Genomic DNA, 27,201 nt, shown 5'->3' with positions numbered 1-27,201 from the left:
CTTCCAGAAACATCCATTTCCAGTCGTTTGGGGGCTTGCACTCAGAAGTTCTGCATTCCTGCTGGTGGTAGGGGCCATGTGCACGCTGCCGGGGGCAGCTATGCACACTGGGTGCAGGAGGTGCTCACTGATAGCAGTAGGGCACTGTTGGATCCTATCCTTAGAGAGAGCAAAAATAAAGTGATTCATATTATTGCAAAAGTGTGCTTGGAAAGTGTTCATGTGCCTTGTCCACACATGCGCACACACGAACAGTGGCACTTCTGTCTGGTCTGTATCTGCTTGTCACAGTTGTTTTAACGTATATTTCTCATTGTCATGGTCACAGGGGGAAAAATCTTGAAAAAGAAATAGTGAGAGAATACAGATCTCTGGTCTCTGTTTTCTCTCTTTAGAATTATTTTTTGGTAGGCAGACTTTTTCACTGCTGCGCTGCAGTAAATGTTAATTGAATACTTGACTTGCTGAATCAGGCCAATGTCTCACCATTCACATTCTCATTCTTTCTCCAACAATAGGATACCCAGCAAGATTCACAAGCATACCAGGATTGTGAAATCTTTTTCACATTGTTAGTTCTCATCATTGGGTGGTGAGAGATATGTGGCCTTTGAACATGGTGGTTTCCTCTCTTTTTTTGGCCTATAGTACCTAGAAGCCACCTAGCATATTTTAATCTTCTTTATGAAGCCATTTATGTTCAACATCTGATCAGTGGCTGCTAAATGAACAGCTGATCATCTTCAGAATGTTACCACTTCTATTTTGACATTATTGGACACTATAAATGACATCACATGCGAAGTAGACGGAATGGTGTTAATTCAGATTTGAAATAGTGCAATATTTTATACTCCAGCTTCCACTGTGATCTTTGGGGCTGAACGGCTTTTATATCTGTCATTTGGTAATCTGTCATTCTCTGTTATTTGGACAAAAAACGAAAACCCTCTGTAACTGATCCTTTTTCCACATTATAGATTTGGCCAAAGTGGAGTAACTAACAACAAGCCTATTGTAGGGGGAAGTGGACTGAAAGAAGATTGCATGCAATTCAGGTCACTGCAGCAGTCTGAACATTGGCAGCAGCTGTTAATGTTGACGTGTGCTTTGCTAAATTTTATATAATTCACTTTGTACAGGGAACAGGAATGGAAAATGGGATCCTTTCAGCATTGTTAAAGTTTTAACAAGCAAGAGAGAGGAGCTAGTGTCTCTAGCCTTCTCCTGTGGCAAAATACGAAGATTGAAATGTTTCTCCATGGATTCTGCCCCTCTTAATTTGAAACTCTTGCTATTACCATTTTCAGGATGTAGTTTTTTATTATAATTTAAAAGACAAAGTAGACTATCGTACACAACCATATAATGAAGCATGACTAAAAATAAAACAATCACTGAGGCATTTTGAGAAAGCAAAGTAATTAACACTGGATGGTTAAAATGTGCTTTGGTCAGGGTTATACTCCCCATGGAGGATCAGGTTCACAGCTTGGGGGTCTTGATAGATCCAGCTTTCTCATTGGAAGTCTGCGTGGCTATAATGGCATGCAGTGCCTTTCACCAGCTAAGGCTGTGACTCTTCCTGGCCAGATATAGCCTGATTAGTTCTCTGGGTGCTGGTAATTTCTAGGCTGGACTAATGCAATCCATTGTACATGGGGCTGTCTCTGATGACATCTCGGGAACTTCTGTTATGAAAAAACACAGCCGCTAAGTTACTAACTGAGATCAGCTGTACAGACCAACAGCTGGTCTGTTACAGCTACACTGTTGGACTGGCACAATTCAAAGTGTTGGCCATTACCCATAAAGATCTAAGCAGCTTGGGACGTGCTAACTGAATGACTGATTTTAACTACATGTATCTGCCTGAAAACTATGGGCATAATTAGAGGTGGGTGGCAAGAGGGCTTTCTTTGTGGTGATGCATCATATTGGCAATGCTCTGCAGAGACCCTTGCTTGGTGCCAGCTGGTGTGCCTTTCCAGCACCAAGTGAAGACTGTTTTATGTGCCCAGGCATTTTAGCATGTTGTATAGCTGTTTTTGTCCTTTTTTCTTTTCTTTTGCATAGAATCATAGAATAGTAGAGTTGGAAGGGGGTGTCTATAAGGCCTTCGAGTCCAACCCCCTGCCAAATGCAGGAATTTGCGTTAAAGCATCCCTGACAGATGGCTGTCCAGCTGCGTCTTGAAGGCCTCTAGTGTGGGAGAGCACACAACCTCCCTAGGTAACTGGTTCCATTGTTGTACTGCTGTAACAGTCAGGAAGTTTTTCTTGATGTCCAGCCGAAATCTGTCTTCCTGTAACTTGAACCCATTAATCCGTGTCCTGCACTCTGGGATGATTAAGAAGAGATCCTGGCCCTCCTCTGTGTGACAACCTTTCAAGGATTTGAAGAGTGCTATCATGTCTCCCCTCAATCTTCTCTTATCCAGGCTAAACATGCCCAGTTGTTTCAGTCTCTCCTCATAGGGCTTTGTTTCTAGACCCCTGATCATCCTTGTTGCTCAACTCTGAACATGCTCCAGCTTGTCTGCATCCTTCTTGAAAGGGTGGTATCAGGGGTTATTTCATCTGTTACTAGCTGTTGCTGCTGCAATTTTATAAATTTTCCATCTGTATTGCAATCTGTTTGTTTTTCATATTTTGTTTGTATGCCACCCTAGGAGCTTTAGGCTAAAGAGCAGGTAACACATATTCTAAGGCTGCAGTCTTGTAAACACTTATCTGGGACTAAGTTCCATGGAACCCAAAGGGCCTTACTTCTGAATAGACTTGTACAGCTTTGAACTATAAATTAAATGAAACAAAATAACGAGGAGTAACTTTGGCTGTAGCACAATGTGGATGGGATTGCATAGGTTGATGGCGGACAGCTGGTTGATTGATGGCCATGTCTTGGGGATGGAATTGGGTGAGATAGTCTTTGGTCCACACATAGGCATGTGTAGTCATCAGCTTTGCTCTTAGCTATAATGCTAAACCAAAAGTGTAGGATGGGTGGAGGTTCTACGTGAAAGAGGCACCAGTGACTGCTGATGGTTCATGCAAGAACTTTTGCTATTCATGTTGAACCTGCTAAGTTCTAGTCTGCCATTTGGTGTACCAGCAATCAGTATGGTGGGCAGTATCAGCAACTTGTAAGCATCAGTCCCATTGAACCAGTTCACCTAATATATAAATGTGCATAACAATTATGCTGATTTAAAGAAGACCTAAAAGTACATTTGCAGCACAAACTAGCAGGCTGAATGTCATGTTCATTCAGTAAGGTGATGCTCAGTCTGTTCTGATCAATGTAAAAAAAATGAAATCACACATTGGTCAATGACAGATATTTTACTGTGGCCTGTTGCAGACGCAAGCTTGTACGAAATCATTATTGAACAACATTAAACTCAAATTACTCAAAAAGTTTTCAGGGAAAAAAACCTATTGAGGAAAACAATTCTACTGTGTAAACACTCAAGGCCATTTGGTCAAAGATTCATGAAAGAATTGCCTTTTCCCTACTCTTAGTTTTCTTTGTTAATATTTTTATTAGATTTTCTCTTCTTTTCTTTTATACAATACAAATAAAATAGGGGTTGGGGTTGGGAAAAAGTTGGAACACATTCAAAGACATATATAAGCTCTCTTTGTTTCTCAAGCATCCATATCAGTATCTGATGATATGCAAACATGTGTCTAGAGACCGCTATCTGTAATAAGCTGCATGTTCAAATATACAAAAGGCAGTAAGGTCTTCAGTTTATTGACGAATCAGTGGTGTAGACTTCGACTTTCATTGGCCAACTGATAGGTTCCAGCACACAGGAATATAATTCCAAAGCACATGAACATCAGTAAATTTCAGAATTTTTCTAATGCAAAATTAATATGTAAAAGTACCTCCATCCAAAAAGGAGACACCATAGGACATTCCCACATTATGTGGGAAAGTGATGTGAAATCCATACCACAATGCTAACTCTTGTATACATGTTTGTCCTAAAAAGACAATGAGGTGCCTAATATGTATGGAAAAACAATTTCTGTCGTATTGGTGTTTGATTTCTGTGTCTGGAACACGCAGAAGGCCAAGGGTAACCATCCATGGTCACTCACTTATGGGATGTTGCAGTTCCTTGTTCCACTCCTCTCTAATGACCTGAGTATCAAACTTAATTACGTCTAGTAATTGTTTATGCAGCCAGATGGTAGCCTTGTTAATGGGTGGTAAGGAAATCAATTCTTCTAGTATTTGAGGGGTTGCAGAAGTACTAAAAGCTGCTGAACGAAAAATAGATGTTAAAATGTGTTTTAATTGCAAATATTGCCAGTGGGCTGAGACTTGTAAGTTTTTGGCATTTGTTTTGTGATCCAGAGATTTCACATCCAGCACTTTGATGTAACGTGCAGCATCCACATAATGACTAGTCTTGTTTATTTCAAGCTGTGTCCATGGGATTGTAGGTTCAGATCTGCCTGTTCCATAGGCTGGCAGGGTTCTGTCCTTTTTGGAGGATATACTCAGCCATAAGCACTTGTGTGCCCAAAACATGAACCACTTCAAAGTTTAAAATACTTAAAGGCATGGGGATCCAAAGAGATACCTCAGGGTAAGCCAGGGGCTTGCACAAGCCCAGTGGAAGCATTGATTTCAGTGGAAGCTGGTGGATCCGATGTCAGTGGGACAGTGAATCCGCTCTGGGGTTCAGTCAAAACTCTAAAGGAGCTATCCAAGATGCTTGTCCATTGAAACCAACATGACTTTCATTGATGTACAAGCGCTTTGGCTCTGCTTAGTATTCCCTCCTCACCCCTTTGCTCAGTTAGATTATGCTGTATCATTTCTTTAGAGGCAGCAATTCGAAGTAAAAATGATTACTAGGCAATTAATAGCTACAGACGTGCAGTCCCTTGGACTTAAATGAAAAGCATGGGATGTAATTATGTTTTTTCTCACATTCATCCCTTGTTCTCCTTGTCTCTTTTATCCCTCCGTTCCCTTGTTGCCTCCCCAATGTCAAACTTTAGATGGTAAGATCCTTGGGGGGGGGGGCTTTTCTTTTTCTTTTTGCTTATGCTGTGATGGCACCGTATAACTAATAAATGTATTAGCAGATGATGAAGATGATGATGATGATTGGAAAGACTATAGAGAGAACCTCTGTAGTGAAGAAAGATGAAGCACTGGATGATAGTTTAGGTGCTGTTCCTTGTTTGCAACTTTTAACAAACCAATTCTGAAACTATGCAAATATCTGGAAAGCCCCAGACATTTTTACAGTCTAGTGAAAGTGTGACAGAGGCTATCTTTGAAAAAGCATCAGACTGAAACTTGCTCAGAGGTATTTTTAAATGCAAAATGTAAAAGAAGAGGGAAGAAGTTAACTAGCCATAATCCAAAGCTCTAGGGCTCAGATGGACACGAACTACTGAGCTTCTCCACGCAGGGACTTGGATCTGGTAGAAGAGAGAGAATCAGTGGGATACAGTGGGATATAAAATCTAAAGAAAGGAATATTAGGGGCGGTGCAGCTCTTCATGTCAAAGAATCTAGTAAACCTGAAGAGAAGAGGCAGTCTTCATCAGAGCCACAGAAATGCGAGATTCAAAAAGCAATATAGTTCTTGGGAAACATATCCTTTTTTCCTCTGACCGAAACTCTGAGCGTAATCTTGAGATAGAGAAAGAAATCCTAAGAGCAGCCAGAGGAAAAATATTGTAATAATAGGTGGCTACAACAAGCCTCACACTGATAAATGCATTTAATGAAATTTGTTAGACTTTAAGGTGCCACAGGACTCTTTGTTGTAACAACTAATTAACTCATAGAATTGATTTTAGGGGTGGCCTAATCCTTAACAGTGCCCACACTCTAGTAGGCAATGTGAGGGTTGAAGCACATAAGAATAATGGGATGGACTCAGGAAAAGTCTCTTACAAGTGGGAAGACTCCATCCATCACCAGATAGCTTTTGATCCAGCAGAGCTTTTATGGGGAAGGAGTGATCTTTGCCAGTCCCCCCTCCCCCTGCAGTCCCCTGTGTCCCCAAAACTCTGCTCCAGAGTAGTATTGGGGGACTCTGGATCAGCGGGGGCAGGAGGAGAGGCAAAAAAGGGAGCGGCTGGTGGGGAAACCACCCACTTCTCCCCCGCCCTTTCCACCAGCAGGTACGTTCTGCGTGGAACTCCACTTCCGCTTGCAGAATAAAACTCTGGATTCCACCACTATGAAATCCAACATATATCACATGCCAGTGAAAAGTTGCCCAGAAAGTCTAACCATCTCAAACTAGAAGGGAATAGTTCAAAGGTAGTGGAAAGGGAGAACCAGGCCCACTCTTCATGAGCATGGGAGGAGCACACATTGTTGTTATTCTCCACATTATGCAGAAATCGGCTCTGCTCCATCAGTAATACAGGGCAGAGACAGCTGTCCCTAAAACCCGGCTTTACAGTGCCGAAAAAAACATACTTCTGGGTAGAGATGGAGCAGAACCAATGTCATCAAGGAGAGAGGCTTGTTACCTACCCCTTTCCAGGTTTGCCTGCCACTACAGTTTTATGATGGGAATGGAGAGTAACAAAACCACAATACTGGCTACCCATGAGAGCACCCCACCGGCACGAATAAGCCCCACTCCAAAAACGATCACACCAGCCCCAGTTTTGGAGCTATGAATTAAATCTTCTGCCCTTCATAGTTGTGTGGAAAGGGGAATGTTGGAAGGTGCAGCTTTTCTCTCCCTTCTTCCCCCATGTCAAGTTGTACCTAGAATCATAGAATAGTAGAGTTGGTCTATAAGGCCATCAAGTCCAAGCCCCTGCTCCATGCAGGAATCCATTTTAAAGCATCCCTGACAGATAATAATAATAATAATGGCTGTCCAGCTGCCTCTTGAATGCCTCTAGTGTGGGAGAGCCCACGACCTCCCTAGGTAACTGGTTCTATTGTCGTACTGCTCTAACAGTCAGGAAGTTTTTCCTGATGTCCAGCCGGAATCTGGCTGCCTGTAACTTGGGCTGATTATTCCATGTCCTGCACCCTAGGATAATTGAGAAGAGATCCTGGCCCTCCTCTGTGTGACAACCTTTCAAGTATTTGAAGAGTGCATCATGTCCCCCCTCAATCTTCTCTTATTCTCTTACCTACCAAAATTGCTTCTGCTCAGACCTATCAAAGGTAGTAGAGTCCTCTTCTCCTTTCCATCCGGCCACCAGAATTATTTGTTTAGAATATTACCAAATACTGAAGCAAATGGGCCAGTTCCTGTTCTGCGTTTCCCTGTGTGCTCCTTTGAGTCCTTGCGTGAACAACATAAGTCATTGGATCAGCAGGAAATGTTGGTTGCAAATAATTACTGTACCCAGGAATTTCCCCACTCCTCTTTTTACCCATTATGAGTACCAGTACGTTAGTCGAGAATGCTCAGCTTTATATATTGTTTACTTCTTGTGCACAGTGGAGTTTAAAAAAAAAAATTGTTTATGATCATTGAGATTTCCTGGACAAAGAAGCATTTGTGTTGGAGCAGAAAGCATGCAGAAAACAAAGCGGCCTGCCTTGGACTCTGATCAGCAAGTGAGGCTACCGATCTTGGTGTTATCCCTCCCGAGGGATGTCTAAGAAATCTGCAATGGATTCAAATGAATCCGACCTGCGAATTCTTGGGGATTTTCCACATTGCGCGGATTGTGCAGACTTGCAGGCCATTTTTTAAAAAAAAACTGGGGGGGGCAGGATTTGTGCTCATGCACATTAGTGCTAATACGCGTTAGCACAAGCGGAACAAAATTCTTATAGATTCCTACCAAAAAAATCTGATTCCTTCAATGAGCAGACGATGGGATGGAAGAGCCCTGACAGTCTGTGAGGCACAGATGGAATGGATTTAACAAAACCCTGTACCTCCTCAATAAATATTGGGGCAATTAATGCAGTTTCTACACAAAACAGCCTCAGTTTCTTCTTGTACTTTTTAAAGAAGATTATTTATTTATTACATTATACTACCCATCAGCCGAAGCTCTCTGGGCAGTGCACAATTAAAACCATAAAACAAGTATAGATAAATTTAAAAACATTTTAAAAAACAATATAAAAACCAGCTAAGTTAAAAACCAGGAAAAGACTGTGCTTCCTCCCTGTGTATAATTGCATGCCTACTCTTTCAAGCATATATCTGTGGGCCATAAATAGTAATTTTTTAAAAAATCTGTATCTAGCAGCTACATGTTTCCCTACATTTTTACTCTGGAGTAGACACAGGGTCCCCAATCTAGATCAGGACTCTAGCGTGGGCTTGTAAGATCCCAGTCATGTTCCCTGCACCAACTCGAGAGTAGAAAAAGAAAAAAAAAGATGCAGGTGCCAGATGTAGATTTAAAGTAATGGCTTTTGGGCCCTGGAGGTCTTGGGAGATGGCAAGGGGTGGGTCGGCGGGGGGCAAGTGGCTACAGGAAGAACTGCAGCAAAAAGATCATGGATGTGGAGAGGGTTAAGCACTCTGGGGCCCTCCCCACAACTGTTTCTCTGATGAAAAATGTCATTTTCCAAAACAGATTTTCTGTAACCAGAGTGGCTGTTGGAGTTCTGTTACACTCATTTTGCTACTTCTTTACTTCAGCCTCAGAAATTAATATATGCTGTTTTCATTCCTTCTTAGCTTTCCCTGGATCTCTACCACACAGAAGACGATATCTACAAACTCTCACTGGTGCTGGAACCACGAACTTCTAAATCAGTATGTCGCCTTTTCTATTTAGGAGTAAATATATTCCCATTATGCTGTAGTATCAGTTCACAGTATCACTATGCTTGTTCCTAGTAATTTTTATTTGCTTATTTATCTAAGACATGCACATCTTGACTCGCCATTATAAAAACGCACAAAGCAGCTCATACCTTTTAACAAGCTGGTGCCTTTTAATCATTTGGGAATGATAAGATTACATGGCTAAAATCCACAACTTATTCCACAGAAGCCTTGTCTTGACGAAGGGTTTGCCTCATGGTGCATTCGCAGTAGCGGCAGGTCATCTAAGTGCCACAGCCTCCATTGCGAAGGCATCCGGGGGCAAAGCCCAGAAACTCCGCTGAAAGAAAGTCAGGCACTTACCCCGACGTTTTTGTCTGCGGAGGCGTGTCACAGCCAATGGCACCCCCTGATGGGTCGCCATTGGACAGGGAAGGGGGTGGACCTCCAGGAGCTCAGGGGAGCCCTGTGCATCCTGGTAAATAAATAAATAAATAAATAAATAAATAAATGGAGGGGGAGGAACAGGCCCACACGTCTGTAAATAAAAAAACCGGGAGGAGAGGAATGGGGCCCATTCCCCTCTCCCCGATTTTTAAAATATTTTTATCTGTATCTGCACAACTTCGCAGATACAGATAATTTTTTAAAAAAGCCAGTGGAGTAAGAAACAGGCAGCCAGAGGGAGGTCAGAGGGAGGAGAGGTGGTCCGGGTGCCCTGCGTCCCTCTCCTCATCCTCCTCTGGCTGCCTCATTCCTCCCCCATCCCTCGCAGTGCTCAGCACAGCGGCAGTGGTGGTGGCAACTCCACACTTGCATTCCTTCCCACGCAGATGCCAGGAGGGAGCGCAAATGCAGGAGCCAGAGGCCTCGTGGCCCCAATGAACCGCTATCAAGACCGGGGCCAGAACTGATCCCTCAGTGTAATTTCCTTATGGTATATAGTTTGTCAACTCAGTCTACAGTTGCATATAGTTGCCTTTTTTCTACTAGAGCTTGTGAGCCTCTAACACAGGGCCAATCCCACTCTCCTGGCTCCCACAAACTGGCCCTCTGCTCGTAAAAGGACCATTTAATGTAGAGGGTAGTTTAGCCCTTGGGTAGGGGGAAGGGACCTTTGAGGCACAGACTGCGGGGCATAAGAGTAACAGGTCCCCATGAGTGACTTTTAATTGCTCGTACCCTCCCATCCCTGCGTTAGCCATGATTGGGCCCAAGCCATGCTGGAAGACATTCATTCCGCAGATCCATTCTGTTCACCTGTAGTTTGCACTTCGCCTGCCCGCAAGGGCTTCCTTTCGTAGATTTTTGCAGCCACAAGAGCTTTATGTAAGGAGCTTTGGTCAAAAGGAGATTTAAAAAAAAAAAAATGTTGGAAAGCATCAGACAACATGCAGTTGAAAAACAAAGTGCTCCCTGCTTCAGGAACCTGCCATTTCTTGTTTGTTGATATGTTTTATCGACACATAACTCTTGTGGTTTTTAAGGCATGATTTATTTTGTTTATTTTTTAAAAAAGAATCCCATCTACTTTAACAATGTGACTGCCTTCTAGCCAGTCCCTTTGTACATCGGCCATTGCTGCAACGGCAAAATTATACATCAACATGCCTGTGACCTTTAAGGAAGCCATCCATTGTCTGGCAATCAATGAATAATCAGTGACATTCTACTCCAATAGCAGAGCAGTAGGCATAGGTGAATAAGCAGAACCCTCCTACACTTCAACAGTTCCCCTGCCGAAGATAAAGATATAGATATAGATATATAGGTATAGATATACACACACACATACACACACATGCATACACACTGTCATTTCAGGCCGCATTACACTGGCCTTTTGTTGTTGCTGTTTTGCTTTTTTTGATCCTGGCATGAATCTTAAGTGACTGGGAGAATAACTAGCATCGTATCTTTCTAAAGCTAGGACCCTTGTCAGCCCAAAAAGCCAAAGAAGAGCTCAGTACGACCATAGCCCAAAGCTTGCTTCACATAACCTAGAGCGACTTCACTCATTCAGCTAATAGCTTCCTCTGAGCTTCTCCCTCTCTCTCTCTCACCCACCGGTTTTGGAATGATGTTACTGAGGAATGATGTTACTGAGGAAGAGAATGCAGAAGAGAAACCCAAATGCTCACTGCAGTAAATTGGAGTGGATACAGCTTCTTTCCCACTGGTGGGAGCCCTTCCCTTCGCGGAGTTCCGCTCAGAACGCTCCCACTGGGGGAAGCAGGGGAAGGCGGCCTTGGTGGATTCCTCCTTTCCTCCGCAGCTGCCAGTGATGGCAGCTCCCCACTGTTCCAGAGAATCCCCCAACCTAGAGCAGTTTTGTAGTAGGGGACAAAATACAACGGGATTGGAGAGAGAGGGAGGCAACCGAGCCCCAGGGCAAATGTTGGGCACAGGTGGGCGTAGCCTGGGGGGGCTGCAGGGAGAGTGGGGAGTTAACAAAGATTGCTGCCGCCTCCACCTTGCCAGTGCTGAGGAAAGCGCCACCTGTTGATTTTCTGCCTGTCATGTAGAATCTCTCCCAAGGAAAAGTCTGACATCGTCACTGAAGGCAATTTAACTGCTCTTACAGATCATCAAGGCCAATGTATACACCAAGCAGGATATTGCACTATGAAAGCGGTATATAAAATGCAGGAGCCGCACCAAGCAGGATATAGCAGTATGAAAGTGGTATATGGTATGTGTCAATGGGCCCCAACAGTGGTCGGTGCACTTCAATACTGCTATAAAGTAGTAGTGTGGCTCCTGCCTTTTATACGCCGCTTTCATAGTGCAATATCCTGCTTGGTGTAGATTAGGCCTAAGTCCTGGGCACTTGCAGTGAATGTCTGTGGTGGTGCAACCATTCCATTTTTTGCCCACTTTTTGCAAACACAGAGTGGCAGCCACCCCTGTGGAAATGGGCTGCCCCAAGAGAACCAATTTGTGCTGGGAAGTTCCACAGCCTGAAAATATTTGGGAGAAATAGTTTGCTTGCATTAGGACCTGACATTTTTTTTAACACATGTGTCAAAACAAGGCGTTTACATTTCAGAAAACATAGCCAAGTAAGGAAAGGTTCTGGAGTCACAATGGCTTGCTTCATTGCCATGTCTTGGGGGTATCACACAGTTGCCTTAAGTGACCTCTGAATCTAATAATAATTTCAAATGATACATTGCAATGTGGTTCTCTTTTACGGTGCCAAAACCCCTTGCTGTTTCAAAACTGTAAATACATAAGGCAGCAGGATCAACAGTGCACAACACCATTCAAAACCCTGTGCGCAGCTTCGGGGTATTTTCATACAGAGAGAAAGTGCTGTGGTCACTTTTTAAATTTCTCCTGTCTCTGTTGTGATATCACAACAACCATGCACATTCCCCTTTCTTCTGTGCAGGATCCTACATCTGGCCAGATATTTAAAAACAAAACCAATAGGCAGTGGTGCTGCTGTCCCCCTGCAGCGAGGAAATCCCACCCTCTGCTGCATCCATCCTGTAAGGATTGCATATTGTACTATTATAATGGGAAAGGACTTGGCAGGGGCAGGGTGGGAGGCAGAGATCATGCAAAAATTTAAATGTACCTTTTGACCAATAGTTCAGAAAGCTCTAATCTTTCAAGAAGTCAAATATTGCATTTCATTCACAGTGAGACCTACAAATGCTTTTTCTGATTTATTTCTCAGCAGCCTACCTCTCCAACAACTCCTAATAAGCCAGTGGTGCCTCTGGAGTGGGCATCTGGAATAATACCAAAACCAGATCCGAGTATCATCAACAAACACATCCAAAAACTAGTTGATGTAAGTATTCGAGAGAGTGCAACAAATGGTAGATGCTTGCCAAATTTCGGCTAGGAAGGAACCCAGAATGGGGCCTCCGAAGTTGAAGTGTCCAGGGTGCGCGTGGCTCTTTTCAGTTGGTAGCTAGTTGAATCTGGCTCAGTTCTATTAATGAATGATATGAATCAGTCCTTAGTTATAAAAACCTAGCTTCTGCCTTGAGGCACTCCTGCTCCGAGTACTATGCTGTGGAACATTCTTCCATGTGCTATTTATTTATTACATTTATATCCTACCACCCAAGGCGGCGTACATAATCCTCCTCTCCATTTTACCCTCACAATAACAACAACCCTGTGAGGTAGGCTGGGCTGAGAGTCTGTGACTGGCCCAAAGTCACCCAGTGAGCCTCCATAGCCAAGTGGGGACTAGAACCCAGCTCTCCTGCCTCTCCTTTCGACACTCTTATCTGCTACACCACACTGGCTCTCAGTGGGCAGATGTACCTGAACTAGTGCAACATTCTGCCTTTAGCTCAGAAGTGCAGAAGCTCAACCTTGGGGCAGCTCAGTTTCTTCCTGTGAAACTGCGCCGCCCCTCCAGGGTTCTGCCACCACCTTTTCCCCGACCACCAATCATTTAGTGTTTTCCTGACTTTTCTGCAGTTTTTCCCTTATTCTAAAAAGTTGAAATGCCTCTCCTAAAGGGCTTAGTTACTGGCAGTACAAGCTTTAAGCTAAAATATGCTGGCTGTTTTTGGCCCCCCCTCTTTTGCCTTTAACCCATCCCATCACTGGAATGTGGCTCCTGAGAGCTTCTCCGAAAAGGAACTCAGCCCTCAGGCAGAAAGAGGCACAAGGTCTCCTCTGCCCCCATCCGTGTTGATCCTGGACTTTGGCTTTAAGAGTGTTTCTCTTCTGCTGTTTTCATAACAGTTTTGCCTTTGTCTTTTCACTGTATTCTTCCCTTGAATTTTTTCAGTCTGTTTTTAGGAACTATGATCATGACCACGATGGCTATATCTCTCAAGAAGACTTTGAAAGCATAGCAGCTAATTTTCCTTTCCTGGACTCGTTCTGTGTATTAGACAAAGATCAGTAAGTCGTCTTGTTCATATTTTAGTTTGACAGTGCGATCCTACAGATGTTTACTCAGACATAAGTCCCACTGTGTTCTGTAGGGTTTACTCTGACATGTGTGCACAGAGGATTTTAGCCTTAATTTATAAATGCAGAAAAACTAACAGCAACGACTTTCCATTTATGCCCTGCCTTATCCGTAGTGGTCAAGTTGGGCGTGGCCTTCCCCTTCTTTCAGTCCTCATCTCAACACCGCATGGAATGATTAAACCTTCCCCCTACCTGTTTTCCCCTCACAAAGTCACACACACACCACCACAGGAATGAGGGTGTACAAAAAAAGTCTCCATTGGAATAGTAATGAACATAGTTAGACAAAAATGACCAAGGGATTGTGGTTACATAGGTAGATTTTTTCATAAACATTAAGCATCTGCAAGAGCAGATTGTTTGGGGAATGGATGGGGGTGATACCATAAAGAAATACATGGCATGCCAGTTACCAGGCACGTTTTTAGTGTTACACTGACTTTTTCATAAAACTCTGCATCATACATAAGTCTTTCAGGGAACTGATCACTCATTAGTTAATGGCTATAGAGGACTGCAAAGGAGACAGATGGTCACACACATAAATCACTGAGGGGCTTTAAAAGTTTGGGAAGCGCTTGTAATGGAAAAATCGGAACATCATGTCAGCATCTTGCCTGGCAGATCTATAAATATGCTTAATCATTTTGGTGGAGGTTTTTGCACTATACCAAAAATACTTCACTTTTCTCTCTACACTGGAAATATTCAATTTTATATAATGAACAATATTAATTTAGATTATAGTGTTCTATTGTCCAATATTGTTTTAAAGGATAGTTTAGAGTTGAACTACATGTTCAGATATATCATCTGGTACAGCTATTTTTAGTCTGTAGCACTTCAAAATTGCATGTGTGAAATTATTCCTGCACATAGAAAGTTAGTGTATCAAGGAGAAGACTAGTTTAAGATGCACACACCCAGCGCATGCACATGTATGCATGCACACACAAACACAGAGAGAGAGAGAGAACTTTAACACTTTGGTAAGAGGTAGCACTCCCAGCTTCTAGGCCTCTGCTATCTATCACACTTACCTGCAGAACAATTTTTTTTTTTTTTTTGGAATTGTGCCTTTTGAAGGACTGCGCCTAGCATTTTCTAAAACAGGAGGCTCCATGCTTCCAAGGAGAAGAGCCAGATGGCAATGTTTCTTCATGGCAGCCTTCCCCAACCTGTTGACATGCAAATGTGTGGAGCTACAACTTCCATAATTCCCATTGGTCATGCTGATTATGGATGATGGGACATGTGGTTGAACTCACCTGGGTAGCACCAGATTGTGGAAGGCTGCTCAATGGCATGGCAATAACCTTCCTCCCTGCTTTGCCCCCTTCCCCCCCCCTTTTTTTTTTTAAAAAAAAAAACAGGGACGGTCTTATCAGCAAAGGAGAAATGATGGCTTATTTTCTGAGGGCCAAATCGCAGCTGCAGTGTAAGATGGGACCTGGTTTCATACATAACTTCCAGGAGATGACCTATCTTAAACCAACTTTCTGTGAGCACTGTGCTGGATTTGTAAGTATACGTCAGTGCAATTTTGATGCACAAATGAGACTAAAGATGTATAGGTTTTGATGCACAAATTTTTGATGCACAAATTTTGATGCACAAATGAGACTAAAGATGTATAGGTTTTGATGCACAAATTTTTGATGCACAAATTTTGATGCACAAATGAAACTAAAGATGTATAGGTTTTGATGCACAAATTTTTGATGCACAAATTTTGATGCACAAATGAGACTAATGATGTATAGGTTTACTTACCTGAATTTTTATCCTGCCCTACTTTGAAGACTTGAGGGAATGTTAAAAACAACAGCAACACTTGGTTGGGGAAATGTTGTTCAACAGCATTTCCAGATGGATAAGTAATAAGAAAATGGCATTAAATGACGAGACAAAGGGTAGTATCCAATGTTAGTCCTATATAGAGCAGACCTATTGAAATGAATTCATTCCAGTGGGTCTACTCTGTGTAGGCCCACTAACATTGGATACTACCCAGTGAACTCCTGGGTCTGTAGTGGAAGGCAAGAAACTCAAATGGAATCCAACAATCCGATCCTATACATGTTTGCTCAGAGGAGTAAGACCCATTTAGAGGATTGCAGCCTTTTAAAAAAAACATCGCAGTGTTATTTTATCCTAATAAGCCAAAATTCCATGATGCGTCTAGGTACTGGGAAAATCAGAACTACATCGGCTTTTAAAAGCCAAGCATGCTTATGCTGATTCATTCCAACTGAAAAAACAGTAACCTGTTGAATCACTTCTGTGCAGCTTCATTTGTAAGTTGTGGAAATGGTGAGGGCCTGGGAGGTGCCTTGAGCTTCACAGATGAATGGATAGCTCTTTGTAACAGGAAGGGTGTTGAGAGCAGTAATTTCCTGTTTGTGCTTTTGTAGCCATTGTTTCTACCTTTGTAATGAAGTTGTTTTCCTTCTGGCTTTCTTTTTTATTCCTTTTATCTTTAATTACAGCTCTGGGGTATAATCAAGCAAGGCTACAAATGCAAAGGTACTGTAAATCACACATGGCTGCTAATTCCAAGCCATAGAGTTCCAGTTTTTACCTTAAATAATTGCTTAATTGCTGGTAAAAGAACACTCTTGCCCTCAGATTGACCTGAAGAGTTATGTGCAATTCAGTTCTATGCATGCTTGCTGAGAGAAGGCCTCATGCGTTCAGTGAGTTTAGGTCACGTTAAAAGTGTGCACAGGATTGCAGCCTTAATCCCTTGTAGACCAAGAAACTACTCTAATATTTCAATTCCTTCATTCATTTGTAATGCTTAGCTTCATTTAAAAATAACAATTCAAATTACCTCTGGCTATGCATCTGTTTTTACTACTGATCATCACTCTCTATAATAATGGACTCAGGTGGTCAGTGCCGACTGCTGTGTAGCCGAAATGGGGCCACCACGAATCAAAATGAAGATACAGCATGCTCAGGGTATGCCAAGGTTTGGGAAAGTACAGAAATATTTTAAAAAAACAATTCTAAGAGGCCAAAACATCCTCAAAGAACAACCCAGTGGAGACTGAGTATGTTCAGTAGCCACAGAATATCTAGCATCGAGAAAAACGAAACTAAATACTGGGTGGGGCCTTGGGGGTGTGGCTGGAACCATTTTGTTGGAGGTCCCATTGGTTAGGAGTTAATGGCATGAGAGTCAGCTACATGTAACCTCCTCCCATTACAATAAATGGACTTAAAACTTTGGCTGGATTGTACCTTGGTTATCATCTTCCTACAGTGCTATATATTCTGTATACATTGTTACACTGAAAATGAACTAATCCTAACAGACTGGAAAGATGTTTGGTTATGTGAAAGCAACTAACGCTCTCAGGAGGTCTTTTGTGACATTGTTAAGCAATGAATAAGTCTTAAGAGTAGAACCACTGCATTTCTTAGGAAAGCCTACTCCTGGATGGAGAATTGGAATATAAAGGAGTAGGGGAGAGGGGGATGCTTAATCCCTTCCTTCTCCACCTGATGCTTCTCCAGTCCAAATCAGATGCCCGTAAGCCACTTTCTTCCTATGAGGTTCCAGACATGTTATCTGGAGAGACTTTCTCTCCACAGCAATATTTGCAAGTTTAGCAGCATACCAATACTGATCAGGGTTGGTGTCATAGAAGTGGTAAGGAGCAAGGAATCACTTCCATTGCTCCATAGAAATAGTAATTCATACACAGCCCTGGTATCTCATTCATGATTACCATGAATTTATATTTATATTGTATTTTATATTATGGTTTTATACTGTTGTTTTATACTTTGAATGGTTTTAATTTTTGTGAACCGCCCAGAGAGCTCCGGCTATTGGGCGGTATAGAAATGTAATAAATAAATAAATAAATAAAATGATTAGCTAACATCCACTTTATGGCAATTAACTAGAAGTATCTCAGGTGGACTTTTTTTCTGAATATTTTGCAGATTTGAGATTTTGGAAAGAGTAGTTTGCCGAAATTATTTTTTCTTTGTTTTGGCAATTTATTTCAGATTGTGGTGCCAACTGTCATAAACAGTGCAGAGATCTGCTAGTTCTAGCCTGCAGGAAGTTTGCCAGAGGAACATCACTGAGTAGCAATCACGATTCTCTGCCAAATAGTCCATCATTGCCAGCAGGTAAGAAAACCCCCGATGTCACATTGATGATTAATTGAACAATGACTTTTATTGCCCAACAGTCCATGAGGTGAGTTATCTAGAATGCAAGTAACCATTGCTTTGATAAAAGAGGAAGCGTATTATATTCCCAACAATGTCCATATTAGCCTAGCTCACAATAATTCCTACAAAGGTCTAGAGAGATTTTGATAGAATACCCTCTCCAATGAGATGCATATGCCCCACTTTGCATGGCTGAACCACAACCCCACTTTGATGTGGTTGGGGGCAGGGCCACTTCCCAGAGTGGTGACCTATGCATGTGGCTACCACACGCATTGCTTGTTTAGATGACATGGTAATTTCCCACATCCGTGTTGCACCCTGATCTGGGATATCTGGCAACAATGTGGGAAGTAACCACACAGTCTGGGTGACCCACATGGTTGTTGTGCGCATATGCAACAAAGAACCCCAGCCTTATGAAAAAAAAAGTTTTTGGTTTTGTTTTGGAGGCAGCCATGTCACAACAATAATTTATAATCTCTGGGGCTGTCTACACACAGGAATAGCCCCACAGTGACTGAATTTGTGCCCTTCGATTAGACGGCGTGGGCGCAGGATCGCAGCCACTGCAGGGCTTCCCTGTGATGATGCATTTTGAAAAAGTCAGGGAATTATCTTGACTTTTTCAAAGGGAGTGACGTCAACAAGGGGCTTCTGCTGTGCAACGTCACTCCACGACCATTCCTGGGCCAATCGGGAGCCTGGTGGAAGACGACCAATGATTGGTTGCCTTCTACCAGGAAGAAGGTGGGGGCAGCTCTGGGACCTGGCAGAAACCCTGCACTCCCTCCTTGGCATCAGGATTACCCGCCGTCACCCCAGCAGAGGGAAAGCGTGGGGTTGAGGAGAGAGGCAGCGCCAACCCAGTGCCATGAAGACAACCCCTGTGTCTATAATGGAGCAAGGTTAGGTCACCCTGGATTGGCTTCTGTCAGAGATGCCTGGTTTGCAGGTTATAATTTAAAAAGGCATTGCAATGTGCTTTCCATACTATTATGCAATTTCAGATTAGCGGGATTTCAAACACTCACAGACATACTGCAGCCTTTCCCAACCTGGTGTCTTCCAGATGTGTTGGACCACAACTCCCATCATCCCCAAGTTGGGGAAGGCGATGTTACAGCCAGCTAATACCATTCTTGCGCCTTTCTGGAGTTTCCATTGCCACCATTCCCCCACCCCCTCAACACACACACTCACCCTTTATGAGACAAGACAGCAGACAGTGGGCATTGAGAATGGGATACTGAAATTTCTCTGTTTCAGGCTCCAACTGCATATTATAGCAGAAGATGCATTTGAATCTGCCCCATTCATTAAAAAGTAAGAGTGTGGGGTTCCAATTTTTAGAACTAGAGGTTGAGCCCTCCCTATGGTTACTATTTATCTCCCCCTCTGCCATAGCCTCTCAGAGATGGGTTCCCTTCAAATATATGAACCCAGCTAGTGACAGTAGAAGAATTTAATATCTCCACCTGGAAAATAAGTTCTACCCATGTGGCTCTTTTACTCTAAAAAATCCCCCCTCCCATCTGCCAATTAAGATGTGATTGGGACACCCAGGTTCAAACAAATAGGTCTGCTACCATTTACCTAATTTGAACTTCATTCACAGTATCCTGAGTGGGCTGGCCAGATGGAAAAGAGGACAGGGTTCCTGCACCTTTTATAGTTGTGTAGAAGAGGGAATTTCAGGAGGTGAAGCTTATGGGACAAGCTACATTTCCTGAACTTCCCCCTTCTGTTAAAGACACCGGATCCTTGTCCTCTTTTACGCATAGCTACCCTAGTCTGGTGACCCCTGACATGCCCCGACCTTCCCCATTTTTGGCTCCATTGTTGGTGGAGGACCACCAGGCGGACAGCCATGCCAGCGTAAAGTTGCACCACCATCCAAGGAGGAGCTCTGAAGGTGGGCAGGGGGGGTCCACAGCAGCAGCCCACTCAGGCAGCATAGGACTGCTCCCTTCATGTTGTTGTTTTCCCTTCTATTTAAAAAATAATAAAAAGACCAGAAAGTGATCTATTAAAGTATTGGGTGGATCTTGTTCTTATAAATATAAAATGACTTATAAATATTTAAATAAACAAATGAATAAACATAAATAAAATAATCATAACGGCTTCATCTCTAAGAGACTTGGGTTTAGATCTTGTCAGCTGGGGAAAATCAGCCAAATTAGAATATAAAATAAGGGCTGTATCGTAATACATTGTTCCAGTTATGGAAGGTATTAACTCCTTAACCTTTCCTGCTATTTGTTTCATTTTCATCATCATCATCATCATCATCATCATTCCATTTCATGTAGTTGAAAACTATTTGTGTTGAAAGTGCCATTTTGCATTCATGGTCCTACAGCTTCAAATGATGCCCATTCAGTATCTAGAACAGGGGCGTGAACTTCAGGCAGGGGCGGTGAACCTCAGGTCTGGGGGTGGGGGGGCGGTATCCAGCCCTCTGGCTTTCCCCAGAAGACCACCCCTTCCCCAAGCTCCACTGCAGTTCCCTGGACATGATGGTTTGGTAGTTTTCTGGCTTTTCTGCCATTTTCCTCATTTTAAAAGGTTAGTTAGTTACTGGGAGTAAGAGCTTTAAGCTAAAATAAGTTGGTATTTTTTCTTATTTTGGCTCCACCCCCTTTGCCTCCAACCTCTGCTATCACTAGAATGCACCCACCCCACCCCCAAGAGCTCCTTCAAAATAGAACTTGGCCCTCAGGCTGAAAGAGATTCTGTACCCCTGATCTACAATGACATTGCTAAGAGATAACGCAAGAGCAAGGTGATACGGCTGAATCTTTAGAAGTTTGTCACTACTGACTGTGTTGCCCCTTTATGCTTTGCCAAGAAAGAAATTGTTTGGAGAGTTAACTCAGGGTAGTGGAGCTGGAAGATAGTGCTACAATTACTTGTTAACTTTCTGACAGTGATATGCTTAGCATAGCCAGGCAATATGTCCAGGCTCAAAAATGTAGAAAGATTTCGTGAATTGTTTAAGTGGTTGATCGTTAAGCTGATGATCTGTACTAGCATTTTATGTTGTACTGAGCATTACGTTTTAAAATGTTGGTAGGTGTAGTAATTTAAAAAACCTATTTGATTGACCAGTAAACTGAATTGAACTGATATTATTAAATCATTAAAATCAGTGAGGCAGAAAACATTTCCAGTCAGTTTATGCAACTGCTTGATTTCAGACAATGACCTAGAGTACCAGTTTTTGTAAACCACAAATGCAGTATACCAGACTTTTGGCACGGTCCTTCCTAGCTCAAAGCAATGTTTTATCTGTACACACTGGGTACCTGTGTTATTAGTAAATGAATGCATATTTTCATCTCCTGCTTTGTAGTGCAAGATGAAGTCTTCAATTTTCCCAGCGTAGCTCCACGAAACCAGGATCTAGACAGCCGAGCAATCACACTTGTGACTGGCTCTTCTCAGAAGATTTCGGTGCATCTGCAACGGGTGACCACCAGCCAAGCCACTCAGACAGAGCCACTGTGGCATGAGCCTGGTTGGGGTGATTCAGGATCTCACACATTCCCCAAAATGAAGTCCAAGTTCCATGGCAAATCAGGAAAGAACAAAGGCTTTGCAAAATGGGAGAATAATGAAAAACCCAACATTCAAGCCAATATGATCAAAGCAGTAGCAAGTATAGCAGATGTGTTGGACCAGAATGGAACAGAAACTCTCCTAGAACAGCAGGAAATGGAGGTAGGTTAGAGAACATCATGAAGCTATCTTAGGCCTGTGTTCTTTCTCTAAATCATGCCATTCATAGGAATCTTTAATGTGGTGTTTTTACAGTCATTGATTATATACTTCCTTTCCTTTCCCATTTAATCGTATTAGACAGGAAAAATGCTCACCAGTCAAGTCCATGGTAGGCCTTGGGGAGCTTTATGTCCATTAGCCTTAAAGCGCAATCCTATGCATGTTTAGACAGATATAAAATCCTACAACTCCCAGCATTCTCCAGCTGGCCTTACTGGCTCAAGAATGCTGGGAGTTGTAGGTCTTTTTTTTCTGTGTAGACATGCATAGGACTGTGACCTTAACTGACTTGTGTGTGGAATCTTTCAGCACCATGACAACTTAACTTGGATTGTTCATTCTGTTACATGTGCTATGCATATTTTTTATGTTTATCTTCTGAGCCAAATACTACCTTGAGATAATCTATCTAAGCCTTGGCAATTGAAGTACAAGCTTAAGAGTTACACCGGGATAGACAACATGATACCCTCAATACGTTTTCAACTTCAACTCCCATAAGCCCCAGCTAGGGATTCTGGAAATTAAAGTCCAAAACAACTGAAAGGTACCAGGTCGCGTACCCGAGTTAAGCTATATAATAAGACTTGCATGGCTTACTTCTTACCATTTCAGATTGCATGTTTGCAATGCCCACTTATATAAAGAGCTTCCTGCTCATAATAAACTAGCATGGGAGGAGGGGGAGTCGTAGCTTAGCCTTTTCCTAACTTGAGAGCTGTACAACTGGTGCATATAGGCGGTAAGCATGTGTACACCAGTTGCTGGGGGACATGGGTGCTGCTGCACTTGTGTCCTGGTCGTGGGTTCCTGGTCAGCAGCTGGGTGGCCACTGTGTGAACAGAATGTTGGACTAGATGGACCCGTGGTGTGATCTAGCACGGTTCTTATGAGAGCTTTCTGCAGGCAGGGGCCCCATAATATGGGGACGCATTTAAACATGCAATCCCTGCTGTGTGAAGTGGTATGATCCAGCCATGTGATATAGCTGATTGTGTAGCTAGGCCCTTAGAATATGTATGCCTGTCTCTGTTATAAAATAAACCATGCCTTATGATTTGTTACAGGCCAGCTGATCTAAGTCTGCCCCTGTGACAAAAGATGGAAGTTACTTCAAGAAAGCACAATGTGATCTTCTATAGATTGCCAAATTGGTTGAATTTTGTACAACTGATAATATTCCATAGATTTTTCTTTTATCCCATGACAGAAATGTAACAACGGAGTACATTATTTATTTTCTCACATAGGTTAAGTAACTTGATAAATCTTGCACAGACAGAAAACAAAGGAGGGTTATAGCTCCGGGGTGTCAATGATGGTTGCTATTTCTCAGGCAAGAAATTTCACCACTACCAAAGACTCACTGATTCCTAGAAGTATCACAATTACCACAGTAGTGGGGAACAGACTTGTGTGTGGCAAATGTTGTTCGTTAATGTTGTACATTCTGATGTGCACAGTGTTCTTGCCTCTGTTCTCCTTTTGTGTTTGAAAGACTGCATTCTTTATCTGGCGCTGACAGCAAGATCGGTGGCCTTTGAAAATTCACATATCTCAGCGTTTCTCGCATCACACAGAGTCCCTCTGCACTCCCAGTTTAATGTTTTCCATAGGCAGGGTTTTCTTTTTCTTTTTTTCCAACAAAATTGAAAGATGTTTACATTTTTCCATTAAATGTGTGACAAACTACTGATGTATGTAGGAGTAACTTCAACATTCCCAGCACTGAGTAATTAGATGAAGTAATTCTAAACATACACTGGGTGTGGAAAGGCTTGTGGAATTCCGGTAGTTTCATTTAGTCATGTGGCTGGTGAAGGAATTGGAGGAAAAGGGTCTCACCATTGCTGGTCCTTAGGCTGAAGTAATGAAATCATGTAGCTAGTTTCATGGTTATTGCATTTTGTTTTGTTTTTCACACGTTTCAACCACCTGGAAATTAAATAAAGCAACTCTGGATTTCATAAAGAGCAAAGACTTCTTAGTATGGAATGTTTGATGAAAACCAAGATTGTACAGAAGCTGCATACCCTCCTCCCACAGATATTTCCTAGATCAGTCTTCCCGAAACCTGGCGCCCTTCAGGTGTGTTGAACTACCACTCCCATTGTGCTGGCTAGGGATGCTGGGAGTTGTGCCCATCAGATGTGTTCCTGTCTTGCAACAGTGCTCTACTCAGTACACTGTAGGTCAGCTACTTAACAGTGCATGACACCCTTGAACAGATGCACAACATTAGTAGTGGCCCAATGGCCCATGATATTCTTAAGCCCGTAAAGCCATCTAATCCTTTTCTGACACCAAGTAGGAATCTAACCACTATCTTGACAATGGGTTCTTAAGGTCCATCATGGGCTGCATATTTTAATCTACTAGCTGAGGTGATTCCAATTCCGATGTGGTAGGATAAAGAAAAGCTCTCAACTGAATAAAAAATAACAAACAACCTCTACCTTTTAATATTTTGCATTCCAATGGGAGAAATGGTGTTTAAGGGTTTTGATTTGTAAACTTAAGTTATGAAAAGGAAGTCCCAACAGCTGCCCAGCTAATTACATCTATACAAAATCTTAGTGTTCTTCACATCTTAATACTTACTGCTAAGTGCTTGTACCCCATAGTTTTCTAGTACTCAGTTTTGAATTCACAAGAATTTATGCTAAATTTTATCATGAACTGTCAGGCATGCTTCATATGCAACACCTCTTTATACTTCATACTTCTTTAGGGACCTCTTCTCTAGGATCCTCTCTATCTCATGTCACAGACATAAGAGCCAGAGTATCCGAAGGAAATATTTATAGACAGGCATGATGCACACATCCTTATTCATGAAACCACATTCTATGAACAGACACCACAGCCTTGTAGCTAAGCTTATCTGTTTATGAAACCAATGTTTGCTCTTGGAAAGAGACACTTTTTTCCTACAATTTCACATTCTATTTTCCACCCAGATACTTGTTCAGAGGGCCCATGTGTATTACTACAGTACTAAAGATCAGAGAGAGCTAGGAAATTGACAGAGGTGTATAAAATGAGGAATTCTATTTGAGAAATGGTTTTTATATTTACACATTGCTAATACCTGCCAAGGTACTCTCTAGTTAACATCCATTTTTTGAATATATGTGTTTCGTCCACACAGCTCCTCAACCATCTTTGGAACGATCCTTGGATATAACAATAATAACTGGCTATTAAGGAAGGTTTGCACAGACCTTTGTGCTGAGAGTGCTCCTAAACTATTGAGGCCACGGAAATAACCTGCAATATTAATTAAGTTCTGTCAGAACCAAAACACTGGGTGTTTATTGCATTTACAACGCACCCCATTTTCCAAAGAGCACAAGACAGTGCGCACACATGAGCATACACACATACTCTCATACATACACAGACATGCCAGCTGATATCGGTAAAAATGAGGGTCGGGGAAAACCATGCCTGAGGCCTTGCAAAGTGTCCTTTATCACGTTGCTTCAGCAATGTATCAGACAGGTCCCCGTGTTGAGAGCCCAGATCCTGTGGTATATTGGAATTCTGTGCGCACACATCCTCTGACATAAGTCTTTGCCACCCAATTGTCACTCCCCAAATAGGCAACGATCAGTGCAGGGGTAATATGGAATGACAGCCTACAGTTCAACAACAACCCAGGAGTCAACAGCATACTCCACGTTGTTATGTGCAAACCAGTCTATAAGTTCACGCATAGTTCAATGAGCACTACTACTTCACTTAATGCAGAAATGCAAGCTTGATACGGTTGGCTTCCATGCGACACTCATATTTCTGTGTGCAGTCTGTGACATGTTCATGTCATCCCAAAAATACATCTCATGACCCATCTGAAGCATTCCCGGTACCTTGCATACCTTAACATGGAACTGAGAGTTACCAAGTAACTTGAAATCCAATGCTTGCTGAAGCCAGAATCCATCTGCATGCAATAATTTTAACTAGATCTCCATGACAGGGTTAGTTCAAGCATTATGCCTCCACAAGACATTTCAAGTATTGCAGGGGGAGGCAGACAGCCCTGCCTTCTCTGCTCCCCACCTTCCTGCATTGAGCAGGACGATCTGAAAGGGGCTTCTAGGCAACCGAATGTACTTAGGGAAGCTTCTTAAGCAGTTTTCCCAATAGCAGGGAGACTTCGAAGCACGCTCAGCCAAAAATGTGCAGAAGCCCCACTTAGTCCATCATGCTCAATGTGGGAAGGTCAGCATGAACACAAGAATCCACATCCACTGATTGGTAGGAACTGAAAAAGTCCTGGTTGCTTAGTTAATGTAAACTTGTGGATCAGGAGCACCACCTAGTGGTGATAAAAAGCTTGATACTTTTAGATGAACGGTGGTTGTGCAGCAAAAATTACATGAGGTTTAAGCAGCCATCTTTGCAGACTCAGAATTACTTCCTTTTCCAGAATGCTGTGGCCACAGTTTTAACACAGAATAAGACCATTGATTTCAAAGGTATCACACCTAATAAATGGGTTGAACTGTGGTTTAGAAATTATCTATGATTTATAAAAAGCAGAAGTACACACATAAAATTAAAATAATGTCCACCTAATCCAAGTTTAAGTTCAATTGTATGCACAGCTTGCTTCCAAAATTCAGGATTATGAAGAATTTAGTGTGCTCTTTTTGGTCAAGGACAGAAGTGACAGAAGACAAGGAGAATACAAGACTAGGGAAACTAGGAATAAATAACCTCTAAGATTGGGGCAAGAATAAGAACAATCCCTCCCTCCCTTAAAAACAAAACAAAAAACACCCTCATTTTATCAAGGCATTTTCTACACCTGTGAGAATGAGAAACTTGTTTAGTATTTTTTCTGCCGGGGGGGGGGGGGAGCACCACACATTTTTTTGCGCAGAAAACATTCATATTTGGTTAACCAAGAAACAAAATGCATATATGTGAAGGCTCTAAATCTTTAATATAGCCATCTTGATGTCAAAACTTGTTTTGGATGTCTACAATGTGGCCCAATACAGTTGGAGCAGGGAACATAGGAAGCTGCCTTCTACGGAGTAAGACCCTTGGTCCATCTAGACTAGTATTGTTGACACTGACTGGCAGCAACTCCCCAGGGTTTCAGCCAGGATTCTTTCCTAGCCCTACCTGGAGATGCTGGTGATCGAACGTGGGACCTTGTTACATGCAAAACCTGTGCTCACCGCTGAGCCACAGCCTCCTCTTTCCATTCTCCTGCTCCCACCTCTGCCTACATTTGCTTCAGGCCGCAGGGGAATTAAGCGCCGCTGATAAAGCAAACGTCACCATTCCTACAGCTGCAGAAATACTGTCTCCTCTCAGCACAGCTGCATTTTCCTGCCACCACCAGCTGTTCTATTTGTTACAGTGAGCAGAAAGACAGGCCCGTGGGACGCCCTCCAAATTCCTATTTGTAGGGTCTCAAAAGCTGGCTTGCAAGCAGCAAGGTGCTTCTTAGCCTCTTGTTGGAACCATTTCATATCTAATTAAAAGTTAAAGAGAAACCAACA

The 27,201-nt window shown here is 42.5% G+C and overlaps 1 protein-coding gene across 1 annotated transcript in view; it reads left to right on the top strand.

The window, feature by feature from the left end:
- Positions 1-23,657, top strand: part of RASGRP3 (RAS guanyl releasing protein 3) — a 41,128-nt gene extending 17,471 nt beyond the window's left edge. Inside the window, exons 10-17 of the mRNA XM_063124232.1 lie at positions 8,660-8,737; positions 12,435-12,551; positions 13,512-13,627; positions 15,073-15,220; positions 16,189-16,225; positions 17,723-17,848; positions 21,252-21,619; positions 22,747-23,657. Coding sequence (XP_062980302.1) covers positions 8,660-8,737; positions 12,435-12,551; positions 13,512-13,627; positions 15,073-15,220; positions 16,189-16,225; positions 17,723-17,848; positions 21,252-21,619; positions 22,747-22,755 — 999 coding nt within the window. The 3' untranslated portion in view covers positions 22,756-23,657. The remainder of the gene's footprint in view (positions 1-8,659; positions 8,738-12,434; positions 12,552-13,511; positions 13,628-15,072; positions 15,221-16,188; positions 16,226-17,722; positions 17,849-21,251; positions 21,620-22,746) is intronic.
- Positions 23,658-27,201: the final 3,544 nt, after the last annotated feature.

This window comes from Elgaria multicarinata, chromosome 4, assembly GCF_023053635.1.
Source record: "Elgaria multicarinata webbii isolate HBS135686 ecotype San Diego chromosome 4, rElgMul1.1.pri, whole genome shotgun sequence".
In the NCBI taxonomy this organism is placed as follows: Eukaryota; Metazoa; Chordata; class Lepidosauria; order Squamata; family Anguidae; genus Elgaria; species Elgaria multicarinata.
The sequence above is the reverse complement of the archived record's forward strand: the minus strand, read 5'-3'. Positions and strand labels throughout refer to the sequence as shown.